Source organism: Mixophyes fleayi, chromosome 3, assembly GCF_038048845.1.
Source record: "Mixophyes fleayi isolate aMixFle1 chromosome 3, aMixFle1.hap1, whole genome shotgun sequence".
In the NCBI taxonomy this organism is placed as follows: Eukaryota; Metazoa; Chordata; class Amphibia; order Anura; family Limnodynastidae; genus Mixophyes; species Mixophyes fleayi.
Window position 1 is genome coordinate 67,073,057 of NC_134404.1, and position 26,452 is coordinate 67,099,508.

At 41.5% G+C, this 26,452-nt stretch overlaps 1 protein-coding gene across 1 annotated transcript in view; it reads left to right on the plus strand.

Moving 5' to 3' along the window:
* Window positions 1-313: 313 nt before the first annotated feature.
* DNER (delta/notch like EGF repeat containing) overlaps window positions 314-26,452 on the plus strand; it is a 175,377-nt gene continuing 149,238 nt past the window's right edge. Inside the window, exon 1 of the mRNA XM_075201649.1 lies at window positions 314-621. Coding sequence (XP_075057750.1) covers window positions 370-621 — 252 coding nt within the window. The 5' untranslated portion in view covers window positions 314-369. The remainder of the gene's footprint in view (window positions 622-26,452) is intronic.

Consider the following 26,452-nt stretch of genomic DNA (forward strand, 5'->3'; position numbering starts at 1 on the left):
AGGTACATATTTATATCCACGCATATAAATCAATAATAATAATAATAATAATAATAATAATAATGATTAAGCTGGAATTTATTCTACTGACATTGGTAGATACTATGCGATAAATATTGTATTTCCCACTAGCAATACTCAATCCCTGTCACTGATCCAGCTGCTGTTATCCTCATTATTCATCACATTGCACTGTTCAGCTAAACCCTTCCTATGAGTGGAGGATAAAGGATCCCCCACATCTACCATTTTCCCATTGTCCTGCTGCATGTACTGCCCCCGTCTTTCTACCCTCCGTCTGCCTCCCCCCGTTATTGCCCTGTTACCGCCTCCTCCACTCTCCTCCCTCCTGTCAGTCAGCGGGTTGTTATGGTAACAGGACCCGGCTGGCTGCAGCTCAGTGATCGCAGCATCCAGAGCCGGGAGCGGGTACCAGGAACTCCGAGCACCGAGGACACTGAGCGCACACTGCAAGCACATCAGGCCGCCCTGATGCCTCCCCCGAGGTCTCCCGGTCCTCTCCACTGTCTGCTCTTCCTTCTTCTCTCCGGTCCCCTGGTGTCAGCCGATCTCCCCGGGGAACCGTGCGGAGGCGATCCGTGCGACAGCGGCGACACACAGGTAGAGGCTGCGTGTTATCTGATGTGTCCAGACCTAGACCTATTGCCATATGCTGAGACCCAGCACACACACACACACACACATATATATATATATATATATATATATATATATATATATATATATATATAGCCATGCACGTATTATATACATGTATACACCTGTACTGCACATATATTGTGGTATTCATTTCATGCTGTTTTATATATATATATATATATATATATATATATATATATATATATATATATATATATATATACATACACACATTATACCAATGTGTGCATATTACATGGGGACATATCCAGCGTGAGATTTCAATGTTTGTTTTTTTTTAATTTAAATATATGAATAATTCTATGTAACATGGGGGAGATATAGCTGCCAGAATGGAAAGAAAAAGTTAATGGTATCCATTCCTGTGTTTTTACATAGTCACGTGTTAGCCATAGGGTCCATTGTGACATTGTATGCTATATATGACATTCAGACATAATTCTCCCCTGTTCTCCATGCCCATCTCTTATTCTAATGAGGTATTAAATAGGTATATATATACCATCCATCATGTCTTTGTGTAAGGTTAAATAGGCTGTATACTGGTTTGTGGCACTGAGGGGGACATTGTATGTGTTCAGTATACAAAGTACAGCCTATGTCATTGTTGTGGAAGGGATGAAATGCTATTGTCTTCTTAAATAATAATATATATATAATTTATTGAGCTGCAGTGATAATTCTCGGCATACTGATACACAGAGATACTTCCGTACATACATGTTATATTTTGGTATTGTGCATGTTGAGTCAGCAGTGATTATGATTGTGCATGTTAACTTATGTCTACATTGCACTATGGGGTTCTCAGGCTTTTTATTATTAAGCACCAACGTTTTAAAATAACAGTCACAAAAACAGCTATTTCCTCACCTGGGGAAGATGTGTAAGTAAATGGCTTAGTCATACACTTATGATTAAATTGATCCTTTACGTGGGTTATGTGTCATTGTTAGACAATGTTTGTTCCTAAAGTCATTAAAACCAATATGTGGCATTTTTTGGCATTGGATATGGAATATTTTAGATGTTACCTTTATATTTACATTATGTATGTAATATGTAAACCAGGTCCAACTGCTTTTCTATTGGTGCTAAGTTTATGCTAGAACCAGTTACTTTGTGACTATTTCACACAAATAAGACTAAGGGGTGTATTTATTAAACTGCGGGTTTGAAAAAGTGGAGATGTTGCCTATAGCAACCAATCGGATTCTAGCTGTCATTTTGTAGAATGTACTAAATAAATGATAACTAGAGTCTGATTGGTTGCTATAGGCAACATCTGCACTTTTTCAAACCCGCAGTTTAGTAAATATAGCCCTAAATGTTCATCAACACAGCTATCCTTTATCTCCAGAGGCCATCCAGCTCAGTACTGGCTCTGTTAGCTGACTGGTGTGGAGTTCATATTAGCCCTCCTGACATTATGACAAGCTGCAAATTGAAGTATATATTGCAACCTATAGGACTCATGATATAACTGCATATGACAGCGGTGGAATAAGACCATAGTAGTTGTTTGTAAACATAAATTGAATTGATAGGGTGCATGTTTATTTTATCCCAAAAAAGGGGTTTCTTCACTAAAGCCCATTTACATAGGCCAAAAATGTGGAACTGAACTGCATTGTTATTTTGTGCAAACCCACTGCCCAGCGTGTTTTAAGGTGCATGCCCAGCCCTGTAAAAGGGAGCTGTGCCTAATTTTGCAAGTTAGTGAGTACACCTGAAATTGTGCATGTTAAACACAGTAAAAATGTTACTAGAAAGTCCTACCTACTACTTACTTGAAGACCCTCCCTTCATTCATTTACACCTTTACATATTTCTCCTAAAATACATCTCATAACGGTAATTACGCGCACTATTACCATAATATCAGTAATAGTGCGTGGGCTGCGTTACTTTCGGCAGTAACCCGGTCAATTGAATTCCTCCTTCGGAATGCAGTGTTAGAAGTGCTCCTGAAAATGCACATTCCTACATAAAGTGGAGAGAGCAAATCACATCCCATTGGAAGTATAGGGTGAGACCTGGGGGTAAATGTATCAAGCTGCGCGTTTCCGGTGGGTTTGAAAAGTGAAGGTGTTGCCTATAGCAACCAATCAGATTCTAGCTGTCATTAGTAGAATGTACCACAATGTCTCATGGAATAAAGAGATTACATTCTTCACTCCTTTTTCTGTTATAAATAATCACGTCCTGCAATCTCATTTTTGCATGTGGGTGCATAAAAGACCGCACTCAGCAAGGAACACCTGTGCTCTGGCCAGTAGAAGGTGGAAAATTTTGTCCCTGCGCAGACACCACCGTCCACCAAAAAATACAATAGGCTTATGGTGTAAAAAGTGCAAATTACCAATGAATTTATTCATTATTTATAAAATATCATGTAATCATATGTCCTTTCTGTTGCGGGGAAGCAATGGTACAATACTGTAAGGAAATGCTGGATGATTGCAACCACATGTGATCTAATGTCAGGGTTCTCACAGTTAATATATCAATAAAGATAAATTAGTAATATTGTTGATGTCCATTTCATACAAGAGATATTTTCAGCAAGTGATATCAACAAGCTACTCAGAGCTTCAAAGAGATTCTTTGTACTTTTTCATCTATCAGGTTGCTTGACTCCAACAGACCTTGCATACATAAGCACATCCATTGTATTTAAATGGTTGTGGTTTTCTGTAACTTTCAACATGTGGAAACAACTGGGTCAGAGGACCACTAAACTCTCCAAATATAACATATATACACACACTGTGTCAGGGGCGGATCTAGAGAATTCTTCTACCCGGGGCGATTTAGGGGGGGCGATTTAGGCCCCGCCCCCTTTTTTACATCTGAGGCTGCCGGCGGCTGCATACTATGTGCAGGTCCGTTCAGCAGTGACAGGTAGGGACAGTGTGCTGCCCGGATGCTCTGATTGTGTTTAAAACACAACTAGAGCAGACGGGCAGCACACTGTCCCTGCCTGTCACTGCCGAACGGACCTGCACATAGTGTGCAGCCGCCGGCAGCAAGCCCCTGCTAGGGGGGGCGATCGGGGCGATCGCCCCCCCCCCCCCTGGATCCGCCACTGCACTGTGTGCAGTAAAGAGGAGCCCATTTGCTTTCATTTATAACATCAACAAAAACAGTTTATACTGCCCTCACCATTACCCTGCAATTCTCTTGTTCACTGATTGTGTGATGATCTTTCACAAGACTGTACAAGACTGATTGTTCTCATACACAGGCAGATCTGAGCGCCTGTGACCAACTATAGCAGCTCTGGTAAATGCAGTACTCAGATCTGATGGGGTACACTGTCAGTACAATGACAGTACAAGCAGCCAGATCACAGCTGTCGTCTGACCGCGTTGCTGGCCAGTCCTGATCATTCTTTGATAAATCTCTATCAGACGTTAATTGGGATCTGGGGCCCTTTTCAGCCCACACACAATACTATTGGCTACCAATTAGGTCTAATATGGCTCTTTAGTGTGAGTAGATTAAGTGAATCTAATAGTTTATTTCAGAACAGAGAAGGTTCTGAGCATTTAAACTTCACTAGTTGCTGATCATTCATTCCATGTACCATTGCAGAATATAGCACACACTGATGGTTTGGGGATGTGACTGCCCTAACATGGGGAAAGTCTCTACCTCTCATCTCTTTTCTCTTGGTTTAAAAAAAGTTTGGTTTTGTAACAGCCGAGATGACAATCAACCAGTGTAGACATGTAGAGCTACTACCCTATATGATGCCTGTTATCTGAGGGTTTGCTCTATACAGATGATGACATCTTATGCTCCAAAAATGAGGGTAGTCACAGACAAGAATGATTTAAATGCAGGTATTAGGCCACAGTCATTTGGTGACTTCAGTTTATGTATCCAGGGATGCTGAGAGGGGGTGGGAGCAGGTACCAAGTACCGGGGCCTGGACTGCCTGCGCAGTGGGTGGAGTCAGCAACCTGGTGTGGCCCTACTCTTTTCAGTGCCTACGGAAGGGGCCCCAAGACGTTGCTGTACCAGGACCCGCAATTTCTCTGTATGTTCCAGATACTCACTAGGCTGCACATGTAATGCTGCCTCCATGATGCACCAGTCACCTGTGTCCTGCAATAATTGATTGCAGAACGAAACACATTAATCATCTGATGTCCCTTTTACAATGACTGTATTATGAGCACAGTGACTGACACCATGAGTAAGGATACACCCTCTCTCTCCTGCTCCTACTCCACTCACACTACCAGTCACCACACTAATACAACAGTGATTGCTGGGTGCAGGTGTCTGCCCCCATCAGAGGGACAGGAGCGTGGTCACATCACAAAGGGGGCATGGCCATGATGCAAGGGGGCGTGGTCACACCCCCAGAGCTCTACCTAATGCGGTAAAGCACTAGCCTACCCATTACATACCTCCCTTCCCCCAACATTCCCACCTGCAGAACAAACATGTCCCCGGGTGGAACAGCAGCACAGAGCCCTAAAATTGGGACTGTCCCACTGACATTGGGACAGTTGGGAGGTATGAGCATGTCCCTGCTTACTCTAGGGCTGAGCTGCCTGAAACAAGGTTCTCACCTAAAATTATCAGAAGAACATCTCCTGTCCAAACCATCTCTCATAATCTCTCCCCAAAAATGTGCCAAAATATTAACAAAGGAAATCTTTGTCTGTTTAAGAAAAAAATCAATATAATATTCAGTTTGATACCATTATCAATGCAAAATTTGAATAAATAAAAATTATGCAATTCACCGCTAATCGCTCCGTGGAGGCTCCCGTCCACTCGGAAGTGGGCAGAATGCGGGAGATTGAACCGCTCTCCCGGGCATCTGGGGGATCTACCCAGAATTCAATAGTCTCCTGGACATTCTGGGAAAGCGGGCAAGTATGGGCTATGGATATGCCAGTTGGGGCCTTTAGCAGCTTGGTGCTCTTGGCAAGATCTCAGCCTATTCCTTCCTACCATAATAACATAATCAGAACTGAATAAGTCCAGTGGTCATCGCCTCACCCTGCTGCCAGGTAAAGGAGAGGTGAACATGCTGACCTGTGATGTATTGTGCCACTCTATGGTGAACTATGATACCATATATTCTGGGGGTGTTTAGCTATGTCTGAGAAGACTGGGTCCCTGACATCCTTATTTCTATTTACCCTACTGGTTCTTTATCTTATCCACAAAATGCCACCACTATTCCAGTAACAACCACAGCAGTATGATGCTCTGCCCTAGTCAAGGTATAATACAAACATTTCATATTAATATGGACAAGGTATCATGCATTGCATACAGAATACATACAACACCCAGAATATATGCAGACTGATTGGTTTGTTGGACTGTGTGCAGGTTTTTTAGCAGTGAATGAGTTAAGTATATTGTTGTGGATGAGAATTTTGCTGACCTTGATGATTGTCTGTAGAATACAGGAGGCAATGGTTATATCTATTTATAGCACTATAGAGCACTGGCATTATGAAAAGCTGCACAGAACAGTTCGGTGTCAGTCTCAGATGTACTAGATGAAAGACACAAGTCTCAGGCAGATCTAACATTGGTAGCTTGGGAGTAGAGCGCAGTGCACGTCACCTGGAGATGGGGGATATTGCTGTCTTATGTCTGTGGCAGTGTAGTACACATTTAAAGGCTTGATTATCACCTGTCTTTTAAGAGAAGTCTAGTGAGGCCTGGTGAGGAATACTAACAAGCTTTAGTTACTATTTTCCAGTTTGCTGTTCAGTTATAACCTCTGTACAAGCAACAAGAGCAGTAGCCGCTCTGTGGTATCCTGCACACGGCATCTGACAGTGGTCTGTAATTACCACTCATTATGCCTTTTCCTGTGTCTGTGTGCTGATGTCTTCTAGCCTATGCTCCGTCAGTCATAACTGTCTCTCTCCTCATCTTGCCTTCTTTTCCTGCCTCTATTTTCATATCTGTTTCACTACCTCCTGTCACTGTGTTTCTGGTATAACTACTGTTCAGCACCACCCACATGTATTTTCTTCCATCTGTCATCTGCACTGTTCTTTGTAGCCCCATCATTTTCCAGTTATATGCACAGACCTCCCAACCGTCCTGGTTTAGGCGGAACAGTCCCGATTTGAGGACTCTTTCCCACCATCCTGATCAGGACAGCTTTGTTCCGACCGGTGGGAAAGTTGGGAAGTGTTCACTGCCACTCCAGGAAAACAGGACAGTTTAGCACTTCAAAAGCAGTAGAACGTCCCAGGAGTGTGACCACGCACCCATCGTGACGTTTCCATGCCACCCTGCCCCGAGCCCCCCCTGCCCTGATGCCCCCTGTCACCTCCTCAGATGTTGGGAGTTTTGCATACATGTGTTACCTGACTACTTGGAGGCAGCCATTCTGTGGTCTGAACTAATTTTCATGAGAATCTATCCTCACTACAAACGCACGTTTCATGCCTCAGTGATTGCGCTGATTTCTAGAGGAATCATGTGGTTCTGTACACAAAATGGCCGACTCCACTGTGTGTATGCAACAGCTATGCTTTATCCAAACACAACCTGCAGGACCTCCCCAGATATCCCACTTGCTGCTAGGAGAGCAGACTTTTTTGATGTTCAATTGATTGCATTTTGTTGTTTTTTTAATCTTTGATATGTCTGCAAGAGTAATTGCACATGACTTATTTTTAATTACAATCTAATGGAAATGCCAATTTGACTAAACTCAGGCAGCAGCCTGGAATGTTACACATCTCCTTGGAATAAGTGTTTTGGGGCTGTCTCTGATTAGTTGTGACAGTGCGGCAGAGTGAAGAGATGTAATTTCCCACCTGTTTTGTGAAAATCTCTCAGATAACACAATAAGGATTATTTTAAGCACAGAACTGTGTTTCCTGACTTAGACATAGAACAGATATTCTACTCATGAAATATATAAATATCATATGACATATGTGATTATTTTTTACTGCAGATATTTGAATTCATTTATTTTGGCTGCTGAACTGAGTGGGAATCTGTCTTTAAAAATGACACAAGTATTTGTAAAATTACCCAGCTATGTTATCATATTTTGGAAACAAAACAGAGGAATTATTGTGCGCCGCTGCAGACCTTTAGGTCAAAGCCCCTTTGGTACTGCAATGCTGCTTTTTTGTTTTTTTGCGTCCAACTAACTGTATACAGTATCAGTTCCCAGTGGCAGTAACCAGTATCTGTACCCAGTGCCACTATGTAGTATGCTTCCAGTGACCGAATCCAGTATCTGTACTCAGTGTCAGTATGCAGTATGCTCCCAGTGACCGAATCCAAAATCTGTACTCAGTGTCAGTATGCAGTATGCTCCCAGTGACCGTATCCAGTATCTATACTCAGTTTCAGTATGCTCCCAGTGCCATCATACAGTATCTGTACTAGAGATGAGCGCACTCGGATTTTTGAAATCCGAGCCCACCCGAACGTTGCCGATCCGAGTCGGATTCGAGACAGATCCGGGTATTGGCGCCAAATTCAAATCTGAAACTGAGGCTCTGACTCATAATCCCGTTGTCGGATCTCGCGATACTCGGATCCTATAAATTCCCCGCTAGTCGCCGCCATCTTCACTCGGGCATTGATCAGGGTAGAGGGAGGGTGTGTTAGGTGGTCCTCTGTCCTGCTATATCTCGTGCTGTTCAGTTAAGTTCTGTGCTGTTCAGTTAAGTTCTGTGCTGTGCTGTGCTGTGCTGTGCTGTGCTGTGCTCAGTCCAGTGGTGCTGTGTCCTGTGCTCTGTCCTTCTGAGGTCAGTGGTGCTGCTGGGTCCTGTGCTGTGTCCTGTTCAGTCCAGTGGTGCTGTGTCCTGTGCTCTGTGCTTCTAAGGGCATAGTTATTTCCCCAATATTCCCCTGTGTTTAAAAAAGTAAAAAAAAGTTATTTAAAAAAATACCAAAAACCAATTAATTTTTTTTTTAATTACCACAAAATTTGCACAACCAATCCTGCAGTATAAGCCCATTGGTACTGCAATATTACCAAGTTCACACATTCAGCAGTAAAAGTCCAGTGGTACTGCAATATTACAAAGTTCACACATTCTGCAGTATCAGTCCAGTGGTGCTGTGTCCTGTGCTCTGTCCTGCTGAGTTCCGTAGTGCTGCTGGGTCCTGTGCTGTCTCCTGTTCAGTCCAGTGGTGCTGTGTCCTGTGCTCTGTGCTTCTAAGGGCATAGTTATTTCCCCATTATTCCCAAGTTTTTAAAAAATCAAAAAAAAGTTATAAAAAATATTAAAATATTTTTTTTTAAAACAAAGTAATTATAACCAAATTTGCAAAAGCAATCCAGCAGTATAAGTCCATTGGTACTGCAATATTACCAAGTTCACACATTCTGCAGTATCTTGTGCTACATATAATGGAGACCCAAAATTTGGAGGATAAAGTAGGGAAAGATCAAGACCCACTTCCTCCTAATGCTGAAGCTGCTGCCACTAGTCATGACATAGACGATGAAATGCCATTAACGTCGTCTTCCAAGCCCGATGCCCAATCTCGTAGTACCGGGCATGTAAAATCCAAAAAGCCCAAGTTAAGAAAAAGTAGCAAAAAGAGAAACTTAAAATCATCTGAGGAGAAACGTAAAGTTGCCAATATGCCATTTACGACACGGAGTGGCAAGGAACGGCTTAAGCCCTGGCCCGTGTTCATGACTAGTGGTTCAGCTTCACCCATGGATCTTAGCCCTCCTCCTCCTCCCCCCCCCTACAAAAAATTGAAGAGAGTTATGCTGTCAGCAACAAAACAGCAAACAACTCTGCCATCTAAAGAGAAATTATCACAAATCCCCAAGGCGAGTCCAAGGATGTTGGTGGTTGTCAAGCCTGACCTTCCCATCACTGTACGGGAAGAGGTGGCTCGGGAGGAGCCTATTGATGATGTAGCTGGCGCTGTGGAGGAACTTGATGATGAGGATGGTGATGTGGTTATTGTAAATGAGGCACCAGGGGGGGAAACAGCTGATGTCCATGGGATGAAAAAGCCCATCGTCATGCCTGGTCAGAAGACCAAAAAATGCACCTCTTCGGTCTGGAGTTATTTTTATCCAAATCCAGACAACCAATGTATGGCCATATGTAGCTTATGTAAAGCTCAAATAAGCAGGGGTAAGGATCTTGCCCACCTAGGAACATCCTCCCTTATACGTCACCTGAATAACCTTCATAATTCAGTGGTTAGTTCAGGAACTGGGGCTAGGACCCTCATCGGTACAGGGACACCTAAATCCCGTGGTCCAGTTGGATACACACCAGCAACACCCTCCTCGTCAACTTCCTCCACAATCTCCATCAGATTCAGTCCTGCAGCCCAAGTCAGCAGCCAGACTGAGTCCTCCTCAATACGGGATTCATCCGAGGAATCCTGCAGCGGTACGCCTACTACTGCCACTGCTGCTGTTGCTGCTGTTAGTCGGTCATCTTCCCAGAGGGGAAGTCGTAAGACCGCTAAGTCTTTCACAAAACAATTGACCGTCCAACAGTCGTTTGCCATGACCACAAAATACGATAGTAGTCACCCTATTGCAAAGCGTATAACTGCGGCTGTAACTGCAATGTTGGTGTTAGACGTGCGCCCGGTGTACGATCAAGTGTCCTCAGTGCTCTAAAAAATGCGGTTGTACCCACTGTCCACTTAACCACGGACATGTGGACAAGTGGTTCTGGGCAAACGAAGGACTATATGACTGTGACAGCCCACTGGGTAGATGCATCCCCTTCCGCAGCAACAGCAACAGCTGCATCAGTAGCAGCAACTACAAAATGGCTGCTTGTGCAAAGGCAGGCAACATTGTGTATTACAGGCTTTAATAAGAGGCACAACGCTGACAACATATTAGAGAATATTTGAGCGGCGAAGGAGGTTGCTTCCTCATAACGTTGAAAAAATGATGTTTATAAAAATGAATAATCAATTCCTCAATGAAGTACAGCACTGCCCTCCAGATACTACAGAGGGACCTGTGGTTGTGGAGTCCAGCGGGGACGAATTGATAATGTGTGATGAGGAGGAAGTACACACTGTAGGGGGAGAGGAATCAGAGGTTGAGGATGAGGACGACATCTTGCCTCAGTAGAGCCTGTTTAGTCTGTACAGGGAGAGATGAATAGCTTTTTTGGTGTGGGGGCCCAAACAAACCAATCATTTCAGCCAAAGTTGTTTGGTAGGCCCTGTCGCTGAAATGATTGGTTTGTTAAAGTGTGCATGTCCTATTTCAACAACATAAGGGTGGGTGTGAGGGCCCAAGGACAATTCCATCTTGGAACTTTTTTTTTTGCATTATATGACCAATCAACAGTCGTTTGCCATGTTCAAAAAGTAAAACCAAATTTAAACAAATTCAAGAAATTAAACCAAAAGTAAAATGCCCTGTCATAATTTAAAACAAGAGGTATTGACGTGCTCTAAAACTACTGTATTGTTGTTTATATTTTATAAACACTACACTTGAAAGCTTGAGTCTTTCAATAAAAAAGTAACTCTCCATTGCACGAATATTTGCAACAGGGACAATTTTAGGGACAATTTTAATTATATTGTGGCCTCGGTACCAAATTGTGTACCGGGGCCACCACACTACGCAGTCAAGATAGATAGATGCGTATCATAGATAAAGTACATTCAGTGGTGTGGGGCAAATTGAAAAATATTCAAAATGCACTGACATTATCAAAAACAAGAGGTTTTCACACGCTGAAACTCCAACATGTATATGATGGAGAGGATGGAGGAGCAGCCGTATGTGCAGTGTAATGCAGACCTGTTGAAGGTTTTTTATATATTTTATTGTGGTGCCCAGTGCCCACTACTCTACGCAGTCCAGATACTATTTTTGGGTGTAATTCTGACCTGTTGAAGGTATTCTATATATTATATTGTGGTGGCCAGTGGCCAGTCCTCTATGCAGTCCAGATAGTATTTTTGGGTGTAATTCTGACCTGTTGAAGGTTTTCTATATATTTTTTATTGTGGTGCCCAATGCCCACTACTCTACGCAGTCCAGATACTATTTTTGGGTGTAATTCTGACCTGTTGAAGGTTTTCTATATATTATATTGTGGTGGCCAGTCCTCTATGCAGCCCAGATACTATTTTTGTGTGTAATTCAGACCTGTTGAAGGTTTTCTATATATTATATTGTGGTGGCCAGTGGCCAGTCCTCTATGCAGTCCAGATACTATTTTTGGGTGTAATTCTGACCTGTTGAAGGTTTTCTATATATTTTTTATTGTGGTGCCCAGTGCCCACTCCTCTACGCAGTCCAGGTACATTTATTGCTGCGAATCATACAAGTTCAGGGTTTTTAATATATATTGTGGTGACCCACTCCTCTACGCAATCCAGGTACATTTATTGCTGCGAATCATACAAGTTGATGGTTTTCTTATTATATATATTGTGGTGACCCACTCCCCTACGCAGTCCAGATACATTTATTGCTGCGAATCATACAAGTTCAGGGTTTTTAATATATATTGTGGTGACCCACTCCTCTACGCAGTCCAGGTACATTTATTGGTGCGAATCATACAAGTTGATGGTTTTCTTATTATATATATTGTGGTGACCCACTCCTCTACGCAGTCCAGATACATTTATTGGTGCGAATCATACAAGTTCAGGGTTTTTAATATATATTGTGGTGACCCACTCCTCTACGCAGTCCAGGTACATTTATTGGTGCGAATCATACAAGTTGATGGTTTTCTTATTATATATATTGTGGTGACCCACTCCTCTACGCAGTCCAGGTACATTTATTGCTGCGAATCATACAAGTTGATGGTTTTCTTATTATATATATTGTGGGGACCACTCCTCTACGCAGTCCAGAAAGATACCTCGTTGCAACGTTTTGGACTAATAACTATATTGTGAGGTGTTCAGAATACACTGTAAATTAGTGGAAATGCTTGTTATTGAATGTTATTGAGGTTAATAATAGCGTAGGAGTGAAAATAAGCCCAAAAACTTGATTTTTAAACTTTTTATGTTTTTTTCAAAAAAAATCCGAATCCAAAACCTTAAATCCGAACCGAGACCTTTCGTCAAGTGTTTTGCGAGACAAATCCGAACCCCAAAAATAATGAAAATCCGGATCCAAAACACAAAACACGAGACCTCAAAAGTCGCCGGTGCACATCCCTAATCTGTACCCAGTGCCACTATGCAGTATGCTTCCAGTGCCAGTATACAGTATCTGTACCCAGTGTCAGTATGCAGTATGCTCCCAGTGACTGTATACAGTATCTGTACCCAGTGTCACTATGCAGTATGATCCCAGTGACTGTGTCCAGTATCTGTACCCAGTGTCAGTATGCAGTATGATCCCAGTGACTGTATCCAGTATCTGTACCCAGTGTCAGTATGCTCCCAGTGACTGTATCCAGTATCTGTACCCAGTGTCACTATGCAGTATGATCCCAGTGACTGTGTCCAGTATCTGTACCCAGTGTCACTATGCAGTATGATCCCAGTGACTGTATCCAGTATCTGTACTCAGTGTCAGTATGCAGTATGATCCCAGTGACTGTATCCAGTATCTGTACCCAGTGTCACTATGCAGTATGATCCCAGTGACTGTATGCAGTATCTGTACTCAGTGTCAGTATGCAGTATGATCCCAGTGACTGTGTCCAATATCTGTACCCAGTGTCAGTATGCAGTATGATCCCAGTGACTGTATCCAGTATCTGTACCCAGTGTCAGTATGCAGTATGATCCCAGTGACTGTGTCCAGTATCTGTACCCAGTGTCAGTATGCAGTACACTCCCAGTGCCATTATACAGTGTCTGTACCCAGTGCCACTATGCAGTATGCTCCCAGTGACCTTATATAGTATCTATACCCAGTGCCACTATGAAGTATGCTCCCAGTGCCAGTTGCAATATCCGTACCCAGTGCCAGTAGGCACTCTATGCAGTGTCTGTACCCAGTACCGTTATACAGTATCTATACACAGTGCCATTATACAGTATCTATACCCAGTGCCACTATGCAGTAAGCTCCCAGTGCCAGTAAAATATGTATTGAAAAAACATAATTCATTCATAACACTGTACTACTTCAATTATCATTGAGACAAAACGCTGGGATCTACAATTACCAGTAGGACACTGGACCTTTAGATGAAAAAGAAGACTCCAGTCAGTAATTCCTCCATCTATTTATTTTATCAATCATTTTTATTGCTAAATGCTGGGGATATTGTCATTTATAGATACTTGTTTTAAATTGAAAAGGATTCACTCTCTGAATGTCTATGACTTCCCATGTTTGAATCCAGCAATTTAAACAGAATATTGTGTTGCTATAAACCGCAGGCCATCACTAAGATATATCATGCTATAGGCTATAGGCATCTGTAACTGCTCCGTTTTAGATTTTTTTTTTTTCCTTTTATCTTTCAAACGTAACGTACATTATCCTTAATCTCAGTAATAATTTAAAATCATACATTTAATCAAATAAAGAGGCTCATAACTATAATAACATATCCGCAGGCATTTTATGCAAGTGTTACAAGCTGTAACAGACACATCAGACAATAAAGCAGGAAGGAGCTGGGGCCGCAGGTGAAGGCTCAAAGGGCCGTCTGTTGCCCATCACTGGTCTAAACTGTTCATAATTCTGCAGTTATAATACTTTTTAGAGTTCAGCCACACTTGTTTTAGCAGATAGTGGAGTAAGAGAACACCCTGGGTATTATCATATATCTCATACTTGCCTCTCCCGGAAGAGTAGGCAAACCTCCCGCATTAGCCGATATTCCGATATTCACGGCATTGAATGGAGGGGACGGGGCATAATCGTGTCATTAAATCCCACCCCCGCCATTCAATGCCATGGATTTCGAGACGACATCACCACGCCCCCTCCTACCCTCAGTCACATGACTTCTGCCCCGGATCTCCTGGGGGACGAGTTTTAGAAGTTGGCATGTATGATATATCTTTATCAGAAAGCTGAAGGCCTTGAGGATATCCAGTGAAAAACTGTATCCTTCAAATTTAGACGGGGGTCTACATTTGACTAATTATGGAATAACCATGTGGCTTGCCTTATGAATCATGTAAGTGAAGAGGGATATTTTCAGATACACAATTGATAAAATGAAGGTGTTTGTATGGGAAGTGAAGTGACTTGCCATCTCAAGTGCGGTCCAGTGTAACGAGGGATACAGTTTTGCTATGTAATATAGTTTGGAAACATTTACCTGAATAAATTGCTGAATAACTTTTACTTTAACTTTAAATATATATTGTTTATATCACTCAGTAAACAACAACTTGGAAATTGAGGGGTATACAGATGTGACACTAGAGGCAGCCGTTTCCATATTACAGTTGTATTTATTATTAACAAAATGGGTGGACATTTTGGAAATCTATAACTTTTCATTGGGATGTAAATAACAAATATCATTAAAAACAATAACATTTTGGATCACAGTACATAAAGTTATTATTCATGAACTATGATGATAAATGCAATAAATAGCATACTCCCACTTACTTTGCATTCAGACATCACCTGGCAAAATATATATCAAAGCATGTTCAAAAATGTCCCAAGTGGTCTCCGTCAAGGGTAAATTTAAAGCCCTTCTAATGGTGCTACGAACACATATTAATGTTTTGGAGACAAATAGATGACGATAGGATAATTTTATCCTGGATTGTACATACCATGTAGATGGCACCCAAGATATGTATCATGACTCTGTGGATTTATGTACACCCTGCCTATAGGGAACACTTTAAGTAGTATTGAGAAAAAGGAATTATCCCATTGAGATACTCTTATTGTAATTGCGTTAGGTTCTGTAAAAGCGAGGAAACAGCATGTGAAACAAAAGATTTATGATATTACAAAATATGAATTCTTGGAAAGAAATGGGAATGTGTGTGTGTGTGTGTGTGTGTGTCATTGTGTGTGTGTGTGTGTGTGTGTATGTGTGTGTATGTATGTGTGTGTGTCAGGGGGGGGGGTGGTATTGAATGTTTTGTTTTTTTATCTGGATATTTCATGTTACCGTTATTTATTGTTACAATAGAATGTTCTTGTAAAAATTACCACTGAAAAACTTAATGTATTGCAAAACAATTGGCTGAAGAGTAAACAGATTTATATGATACTTTAGTCGAGAATGATGATGATGATGTCACTACCACTTGATATTATGCTTAAGTCGCATGACACGCTTTAACCAGATCTTCATGCAGCAGACACATTTAAATGTTATGCTGACTCACCATTATATCTTGTTTTGGACGCATCCAACTCAGGCCCAAAGTCTATAAGCACAAATGTAAACAATGGGTTTAGTGTAGGAATCTAAAAGGAGTTTGTGTTCTTCTAATAGGTCTGCCAGTTGTTGTATAATGTCATCATTAAAATGTTTTTGTTTATTTGGGGTTTTTCTATTCTATTCTCAGCTTGGCCTCTCTCTGTCTCTTCCTCTCAACTATTATTTGGATTCGAATCCCCCTTATTGAGCTTTTATGTGACAGCTGGGGGCAATTTCAGGGGAATTATTCTGTAAAATAACTGTGACATTTGTTTAGCTAGTGAGGACAGGACAAGTGGATCCCTAAGGAAATTGTACAACTGAAGAGGAGTTTCAGATACACATCATGGGATGCCATTGAACAATTTAAGGGCATCTTAGATTAACTGCCAAACCACAGATGAGCTGAACCCTGGAAACCCCCGGGTATTAGACCTTTTAGTTGGGCCACCATGGAGCACAGAACATAGGGAAGAGTGAGGACAAGTTTAGGGGTCTAGTTTAACGCTCTATGTTAGAGGATAGGCTGTGATAAGGTTGTGCTATTCAACTTACACAGAGAATACAGAAGGGAATCAAGGGCCAACATTTGTGTTATCAATAGTGAGAGGCTAATGACTGATGATCTTTGTGGGTGCGGTGTCTGAATAATGTCAGAGGGAGAGCCCCCATTGCAGAGAACAAAGAAGGAATTGAGAGGAGAGACAGTGAGACAAAGGGAGAGTGGGTGCAGAAAAGTTGGGAGAAAAATTGCTCAAGGGGGCAAGGTGTAGGGTGAGATATTTGCATACAAAGACTTTGTCCTCAGTTAATGGGGAGAATGATCTGAGCGTAGCTTGGGGAGTATAAGAGAATGATGAGGCATGAGGAAATATCTTGTGAAATTGTGTTGATTTTGTCGAAGTAGGGGGCAAAATCACAGATTGCAAGGGCAAAAGTGGCAGGTGGGCAGAGTAGGGAGTTGAAGGTGGTAAAGGTGTTAGGATAGACGACTGGATAGAAATTGACAAATAAAGTATGTTTGCTTGACAAGTAGAAGGGCAGTTTGATGAAACGATGAGTTCATAGTGGAGAAAGTTGGCTTTGGAGAGTGATTTCCTTTAGTGTCACTGAAGGAGTACTTTTGCAGGTGGGTGGTCCGTTTAGTGTGCCATGGATGAGGTTGGATTGTTGGAGACTGTAGGTGGTGGCTGTATTGTGTAGGGCTAAAGTGAGAGTGTTTTAGAAAGAGGCAGCCAGATCACGATAGAACATAGTAGTTAGGAGAGCAGAAAGGAATAGATTTAGCTGATAGGGTCTAGAGTATTTAGGTGTAACTAAGAGCTGTTGGAGTTATCTACTATATAAATGCCTAGTGTCGTGTGTGGGAAAAAAAAACCCAAGCTGCAGCGCCACCTGCTGGGCAGAGTTATACACTGATCTATATATTTCTTGAAGGAGAAGTGACAGTTGGGAGTGGTTGGTGGTTGCCTGGGGCAACAGTGGGGAGTTTTTAACACCTTAAGTAGCTTGATGAAGGATGTGGCGATGAAGATGAAGGATGAGGTGATGAAGAAAAATGATGAGGTGGTGACATGTGGACAAAACCACGTTAAAAAAGGGCGCTTGCGTCGGGAAGTAACGCTCTTCACCTGAGGAGGCCTGGGCTATGGCCCAAATACATGACAAGAACCTTTTTAACACCTTAAGTAGCTTGATTTGACTAGAATGCATGAGTATCATGCACGGGTTAACTTGTACTAAAATATTGTTTGATGTGCAATATAATATTTTATACACTAGCTTGTTTTATCCATGGCATATACTTAAAAGAATCCACGTGAGAATGTAATTCTTACACTGCCTTCACAATGGTTGAACACAGCTCAGGCAAGAAAGACCCCTGGTGCATCACAAGTGATGTGTGTATACAGCCTTACTCCGTTGGGATTATTATTACCTGAAACATGCTGTAGTTTCATTTGTTGTAATGGTGACCATGTAATATATCTGCTCTGGAGCGCTGCAATATTCTATATAATTTAGAAATAGCCAGGGTTCAGTGCCTAGAGTCACAGTGTCCCAAGATTCCGCCTATGATCATTTGTGTCACCATTACTTTACATGGCCCTGCAGCACTGCTTCTACCGAGCAGAAGGGCATCATCTCAAGTAAAACGTTGTACACTTTGTAGTTGATTTTACATGTGGTTTTTCTATAAGAATGTTATAACCTGGACCAATATCACTTTGTTAGTTCTAATGAACATTAGTTTAAACCAAAAATGACTGTTTTAAATGTGCGTAGGTGACCAGTACACTATTGTATAGTAATTTTTAAACAGCCTCTGTGATACTAATGAACAGATTTGTCTTTGTATCATAGAAAACAGTGCTATGGACAGAGATGGCGTACATGTGTGATGTCAGCTACATGGGCTAAGCCCAAAAATAGATTCATATTTTGAAGTAATATGGAGATAAGAGCAACCTAGTGAGGTGGACTTACACCCAGTCGAGGGGAGAATGTGGTACAAAAATAGAACCATATTCATACATGCTTTAAATGTTATGTCTAATTGTGTTTTAAACCTAACTGGCATCAGATTGTAACGTGCACAGGCAAAAACCAGCTGCCGATCCCAGTTCACATCTGATGGGGAACATTCTGGTATTCATTGCAACTGATTGAAGAAGACGGCTATGGAATCATGTGTATAGTGCAGGGTTTCCCAAACCCAGTCCTCAGGGCTCCCCAACAGTGCAGGTTTCCCATATTTCCTTGCTGGAGCACAGGTGTAGTCATTACTGACTGACACATTGTAACAGATCCACAGGTGGTCCTAATTATCTCACATGTGATCCGGAAAACCTGCTCTGTTAGTGAGCCCTGAGGACTGGGTTTGGGAAACCCTGGTAGAGTTATTGTTCACCCTCACAAATTGTGTGCTAAATAGCCATATCTGGCTACATATAAGGGTTGGGTACGTTATTCTGATATGCGTACTACCGACATCGAGTATATAGACAAATTCCGATTACTAGAACACTGAAATTGATTAAATGCAGACTTACATTAAAACAGACAAAGGACATTTCTGACGAACCTCCATCCAGGCTGCTAGAAATTGTGAAGATACTGCATGCTGGCACTTCAGTTGTACATCAGAAAACAGAGCGACATAGAGATTTCTGTATTTAAAGGGGCAACGGCAGGACCAGGCGCCTAACCGCAACCCTAATCCTAACCCTAACCTTGGATTAAATGGTAGAGTTGCCGGGTCACTGGCGCTTTAAATACAGAGATGTCCATGTCGCTCTTTTTTCTGACGTACAACTGAAGTGGCGGCATGCAGAATCTTCGTAATTTCTAACAGTCTGGATGGAGGATCGATGGAAATGTCCTTTGTCTGTTCTAACGTAAGTCTGCATTTAATCAATGTTGCTGTTCTAGTAATTAGAATTTGCTTGTCTATATACTCGTCAGTAATAAACATTTCAAAATATCGAGACATAAATCTGGGCACTCAGGTCGAATAGGCAGATCTGCCTGTACATAAGTAACTTAAATGGTAACAATATGCTAAAATGATGATGCCTAATTAAACACATTATGCTGGGAACAACAACTTACTGGAAAATCTCAGCTTGTCCTTCTTACTTTTGACCCAAACACCTGTTGCCAATAGTGAGTCTCAAGCATGGATGTGTCAGAATGTCAAATTAGTCCAAAGCGAAACATTGTTACTGAGCTGCTGTATCTAAGTTTCATGCTATATTGAGTGTTTTGTATTTAAATATACTCAATGGGGCATATTCGCCGCGGAAAAACTATTACCGTTAATACGGTAATAGTTAGCTGGATTTCAGCTCACAGCTCAGGGTGCTGCGAACTGAAATCCAGCAAGAAAATTACCGTATTGTTTTTTCCACGCACTATTACCGTAACAACGGCAATAGTGCGCGGACTGTGGGAATTTCGGCGTTTCCCCCGAGATTTGCATATGCCCCATTAATAAATATTAAACTATAAAAACCAGAATATAAGATTAGGTGATAATAATTGCATCTAAGAGGCATCTAAATAAAATATTGTGACTTTGTTCAATATTGAAAACATAGGGACATTTCCAATGACTAATCTCTTAAACTTGGGACTGTCACTGGGAATTAGGGACAGTTGGCAACTTTGGATGTGCCTGAAGCAATGGCACTCTCACCCATTAATCACAAATCTACATAAATATTGGCATTAGTGTAGAGTAGACTATAAAGCAGAAACAATGTCACCATAACGTGAATTACCAACAAGGTAGTAAGCACTGATTCAGGCTTTTTGCATGAAGAAATGCTTTTATTTTATTCCCTACCCTTTGGCTGGCATGTACCCAAGACCTGCAGCCTGAACCGGCCTCACGTTGCCTTTTTTATGCAGGTCATTAGTCCTCCTTTCTTCTCCTTTATATGTCACAGTTTTGTATCCAAGGGCTCCAACAGCATTTAATGAACTGGGAGATTGTTTAAGACAACTAAATAAGCATCTGAAGTATGTACTAATCTTCTTAAAAAAGAAATGATTGACCTGCTCAAAATACCATTCTTGCGTCAAACTGGAAAGCCCCAAGAGCTGTGTATATAATGAAAATGAACTGCTGTTTTTACAAGTGTCTGACAAGTGATCAGATGCATATATGTCTTGTGGGACCCGTGATACACCAGCCAAAGGATATAAATTAATAATGTACTTCAAACTGTGTATGTGGATTTTCTTGCCAAGAAAAGTAGCCATTTCTCTGCCTTAATATTCAGACAGAAAGAAAATAGTGTGTGGGTTAGGCTGAAAAAACAAATGCCGAATGGATAAGGTCTCAGACTAGAGAATTATATAGTTATCATCAATATAATATATATACTGCACTTTTTCACACCGCGGCCATAAAAAGTCACAGCAGTCCAACGTTATGGTACAAATAGCCTCAGCTTGTTTTATTACAGGAAAAATATAAAATAAAACAACAAATGAAATCCTGGCCTATCTGGCTTTAAGTAATATATTACTCTCTTAGTATGGAAGGACCTAAAGTCCAGCTCACAAACAAACAGTAGTTGGCAAGTTAAGTTCACTTACAAACAAATAGCAGTTTTCTATCTATGGAGGGTTCATTCCAGAGAATTGTTGATCTGACTCTTACTTGTGCTCAAAGCTTTTGGAAAGCTGTAAAGCTGTCTTTCCAATACCAACAATTTTCCCTGGAGTTCAAAATACATAGGTCAGAAACCTGGGACTTACTTACCATCCACCAATGATTATCCATACAATGCAGAGCATCATGTGATGATTACTGCCCAGTGCAGAACCCCATCATCTTATGGCCAGTATCCAGTTCCAAACCCATCTAATGAGTAGAGTAAAAACTCCATCTGATGACCAGCATACAATGCAGAGCCCCATGTGATGACCAGCATACAATGCAGAGCCCCATGTGAGGACCAGCATACAATGCAGAGCCCCATGTGATGACCAGTATACAATGCAGACCCCCATGTGAAGACCACATACAATGCACAGTCCCATGTGATGACCAGCATACAATGCAGAGCCCCATGTGATGACCAACATGGAATGCAGAGCCCCATGTAATGGCCCAGCATGCAATGCAGAGCCCCATGTGAAGACCAGCACACAATGCAGAGCCCTATTTGATGACCAGCATACAATGCACAGCCCCATGTGAAGACCAGCATACTATGCAGAGCCCCATGTGAGGACCAGCATACAATGCAGAGCCCCATGTGATGACCAGTATACAATGCAGACCCCCATGTGAAGACCACATACAATACACAGTCCCATGTAATGACCAGCATGCAATGCAGAGCCCCATGTGAAGACCAGCACACAATGCAGAGCCCCATTTGATGACCAGCATACAATGCACAGCCCCATGTGAAGACAGCACACAATGCAGAGCCTTATGTGAGGACCAGCATACAATGCAGAGCCCCGTGTGAGGACAGCACACAATACAGAGCCCTATGTGAGGACCAGCATACAATGCAGAGCCCCGTGTGAGGACAGCACACAATACAGAGCCCTATGTGAGGACCAGCATACAATGCAGAGCCACATGTGAGGGAGGGGGGGGGGGGTGGGCGTGACTTTTCCACACATTCATTGTGTCAATCACACGTTAAATGACCGTTAGGTCCAGTATCGCATTAGTGTGTATTCTTTTTTTTTTTTATAAACAGTTTTTATTGAGGTATACAATATCACATATACAATTGGATGCATTATGAAATAAATACATATTTTCACATTTTTTCAAACAATTCAATAAGTCATTAACATGCCCAATCTCCCATTCTCAAATAATCCATCCTGTCTAGGACTTAACCATTAGCATTAGTGTGTATTCTATTGTGAACGGACTAAAAATTTTCTTTAAACGATGAAAGATGTCGGGAAAATTCTGTGTACGCACTCACAACCAGCGGGGCAGGCAGATCTCCATAGAGTTTACAGAGTCACCATCTTTTCAGTAGATAGGTTTGACAGATGAAGAGCACAGATCTGAAGGTAAATTGTGTAAAACCTGTATAGTGTGTACATATGAATCGGCGGGATGATCGGGACTTTCAGTCGTTAGTTGTTGTGGTAAAGTCGTTCACGATATCTCATTGAGAGAAATGTTCTGTAGTGTGTACCCAGAGTTAGGCAGTGTGTGTTTTATATGGGTGTCAGTGATCCCTATTTCAAGGTCAGCTGTGCTCTATACACAGTAGGAGCAGAGTGGGTCTATGTGCCCATGTGAACTAAACCACATTCCAGTGTTACATCACAAACTTTTGAACTTGAATTTGTCTCAGCAAAGCTACTTTCTTTGATATCCAATTACGTGATGAGAGAACATTTCTTAGCCTTTCAGTAGGATCCGTATTCCTGCAGTAATATGAATATGAAAGAGTGATGATAAATATAATTTGAATAAACTAACAACACATAAAAACATACTTTCATCCAGCATTTCCTGTATTCCCAAATGAGCTTACAATCTGCGGGGAACACCTGATACAGATGGTAGCAGAATAACAATTGGTGGGGAAAATGTGGGTGGCTGTGCACCAGCGTTATCAGCCTCCAATAATACATTATAATGCAGGCATTGGCATCTGCCATCTCTGTGCAGCTACGGGTAGTGTAGTATAGATGGAACGAAGAGAGACAGCAGAAGGCAGAGACACAGAACATGTACTAGTTACTGTAGAAATCCTAAAACAGTCACCTGCTGGCAACTATAACTGTCCTTCACCATTTATCATAGCTGAGCAGATGAAAATAACAAGTTCTCAGACTCTAGTCAAAAGCAACTAATCACTCCAAAATCAAAGCATAAATCCTCTTAGAAGTCACAGAGAACCTCAGGATGATAGCCTATGATCTGTAGGCCTATCTTGCATCATCTAATGTCAGTGTTCATAAATAAAACATTGAATAAGAGTCGCTGTGGGAGAATGCCAAGGAGGAAGACTACTGAAAGAAGATTCTGTGGACACTAAAAACAAATGTTGGAGTTTTTTGTTATAAATGAAATATAGAAATACTAAAGAAAATTAAAATCTGCATTCCAACAAAAGGACCTCACCCTAACTATAAATCATGGTGATAGGGGTATCATGGTTTGGAGTAGCTTTGCAGTCTCATGTCCCCAATGACTTAATCATTGTGGGTACAATTAATTCTACATGTTCATCATCATCATCATCATCATCATCATCTATTTATTTATATAACGCCACTAATTCTGCAGCGATGCACAGAGAACTCATTCACATCAGTCCCTGCCCCATTGGAGCTTACATTCTAGATCCCCTAACATACACACAGACCAAAAGAGACTAAGGCCAATTAACCTACCAGTATATTTTGGAGTGTGGGAGGAAACCGGAGCACCTGGAGGAAACCCATGCAAACACAGGGAGAAAATACAAACTCCGCACAGATAAGGCCATGGTCGGGAATCGAACTCATGACCCCAGTATTGTGAGGCAGAAGTGCTAACCACTTAGCCCACTGTTCCCCACATATTGCAGCATGATACGGGTCCTAAATGTTCAAATTAATCTACAACAGTGTACGTGTAAGTAATTTTGTGGTTTGTAATGGGCACGTCACAGTTCTGAACCTAAACCAGTTCATGTTGAAAATTTTCAATGAATTGAAACAGTTCCATATCCAAACTAATATGCAAAGCTAATAAAAGATATATCCCGGTAAGATATGTGCTCTCTTATTGGCACTGGCACTTTTGGTGAGTTGAGCTTAATGACCCCCCAGCTTTCACCAGAGGACACTGCAGGTGGATGGACTCTGATTTGAGGAGTCCATATTAGTCTCATCAGTAGGCTGTGTAGAATCCAAAAACACGTCAAGATCAGGGGAAAGAAGAAGTGATGGAAAGTTGTTGGAAGGTTGAGGCCAAAATAAGTACACCTAGTGCCAAAGCAGATATTCAGAGTATGATACAAAAACTGCTACATTATTTTGCACAGTGTATACTCAGACTGGGATTGTGTAAGAGTGAGGGGTTTAGATAGGCAGTCAGATCCTATCTTTGATTGGCTACAGGATGAGCACATCAGATTTCACAAGGCTGGAAAGCTGCACAGCGATGCATCCAAGAAACTAAGAATATTTGGCTGATCTCTAAGGTTACTGAATATCAATGGAATAACCAAAATTGAAATGCTGAAACAGACACATAACAAAAGCAGAACCTGCACCATGACCCCTCCATCTTGTGCAAAATACACTACTTTCAAACTTCCCACTTAATCTACTTTTGCAGTTTCCTGGGTTAAATTCATTATTGAAGAGAAGGGTGTGTTTTCTAGTAATTAATTAATCGAATATATGCATCTCCTACAGCGCAAACAATTGGTGCAACTATACTGTACAATATCTAAAAATTCTAGTGTGGCTCTCAACATCCATGACCAAAAAAAGATCAACCTAGGAAAATGAATTAGACAGAAAATGAGAGTGCATTTCACACTTTGGTTATAATCCATATATTTGAAAAAGAGACGTGCACTAACCCTTGTGTTTCGGTTTCGCAAACCAGTGTTGATTCTAAATGTGTTCATGTTTTGGCTTTGCTACCGATTTCGCAAAAAAAGAGCAAAAGGTTTTGGTTTTGGGTCTGGATTCAATTACAAATTGGAAAAAATAGGTAAAATAATGTCATTTTGAGCTGTTTTTGCTCCCATATTACTATTAACTTTCATTTCCAGTCATCTCCAGTCTATTTTCTAATAATCCCTTCACAACTGTCCCAATTTTCACAAATTTTGGCCAAAGTGCAGCGAGCTGTCTTAATGAAGGACTTTGTAACTTTGCTGTCAGTGCATTTGCTTTCTTTGAGTCAATTCAAAATATAATAAACTGCAGAGTGTTGATATCTCCCTTTCATTTCACCCAAACCTCCTCCTTAGACTTACTATTCTAAATAAATAACCACACAGACACCAATGTAATTTAGGAAAAAAGGTGACAGTTTTTATTTAAACAAAAATGGTGGAAGAGAGAACAATGCGAGTCAGCTAACATCTGATAGCAAAACCAAACAGTGAAAGGTCAAATTGCCATTACATCACTGGTCCCCGGATATAATCCTTTACGATCGTACAGATTTCTAGTAACTGTCATAATCTTTTTGAACTAGCAGGAGAGGCCTACACCTATAGCAGCCGCCTTTCCCATAGAGTTGGACGCACTCACAGGTATTCGGATGCCCCCAGGACTTAACGTAGTAAAACCTTATGAGCAGGAGTCGGCATTGTGGAGATAGGAGAAATGGGGCCAAGAGCACGCCCCCATGTCCACTCAGGAGGTAGCGATAATTTATTACAGCCACGTGCCCCAGCTGCCTGTTACTACCTGGGACACAGCAGCAGTGTGAGGTGTCCCAGTTGCCCTGTTGTCAGAGTGAGTATAACTCTTCTTAGGGGCCGCCTCTGTTGCAAGTCTTAGGCAATCCCCTTAATCCTGGGGTTGGAGGAAGCTTACCCTCGGGGAATGATTTTTCAGCCCTCCCTCACCGCAAATATATACAAGTCCCCTGGCTTGATCCAGAAGGGCAGCATTACGGCATAGAGCATATAAGTAATAAAAAGTAAGGAAAGTCCTGCTCTTGGCAACGGAAGAATATTCTGGCGATATATTGTATTGTGTGCATAATCTTTGAAGGTTTTTTTTGTATGGCTGCAAGCCACCAGCATCTTCATATTTTTATATAGTGGCAAGGTAAGGAATGCCCTGCTCTTGGCAACCGATGAATGCTCCGGCAATGTATTGTGTGCCTAATCTTTGAATTTTTGTAGTATGGGTGCAGGCCACCTTCATCTCTCAGCATCTTCATATATTTATATAGCGACAGCAAATTAGCTAGCTCTTTTCAATTGAATATCTACTTGACTATATATTTA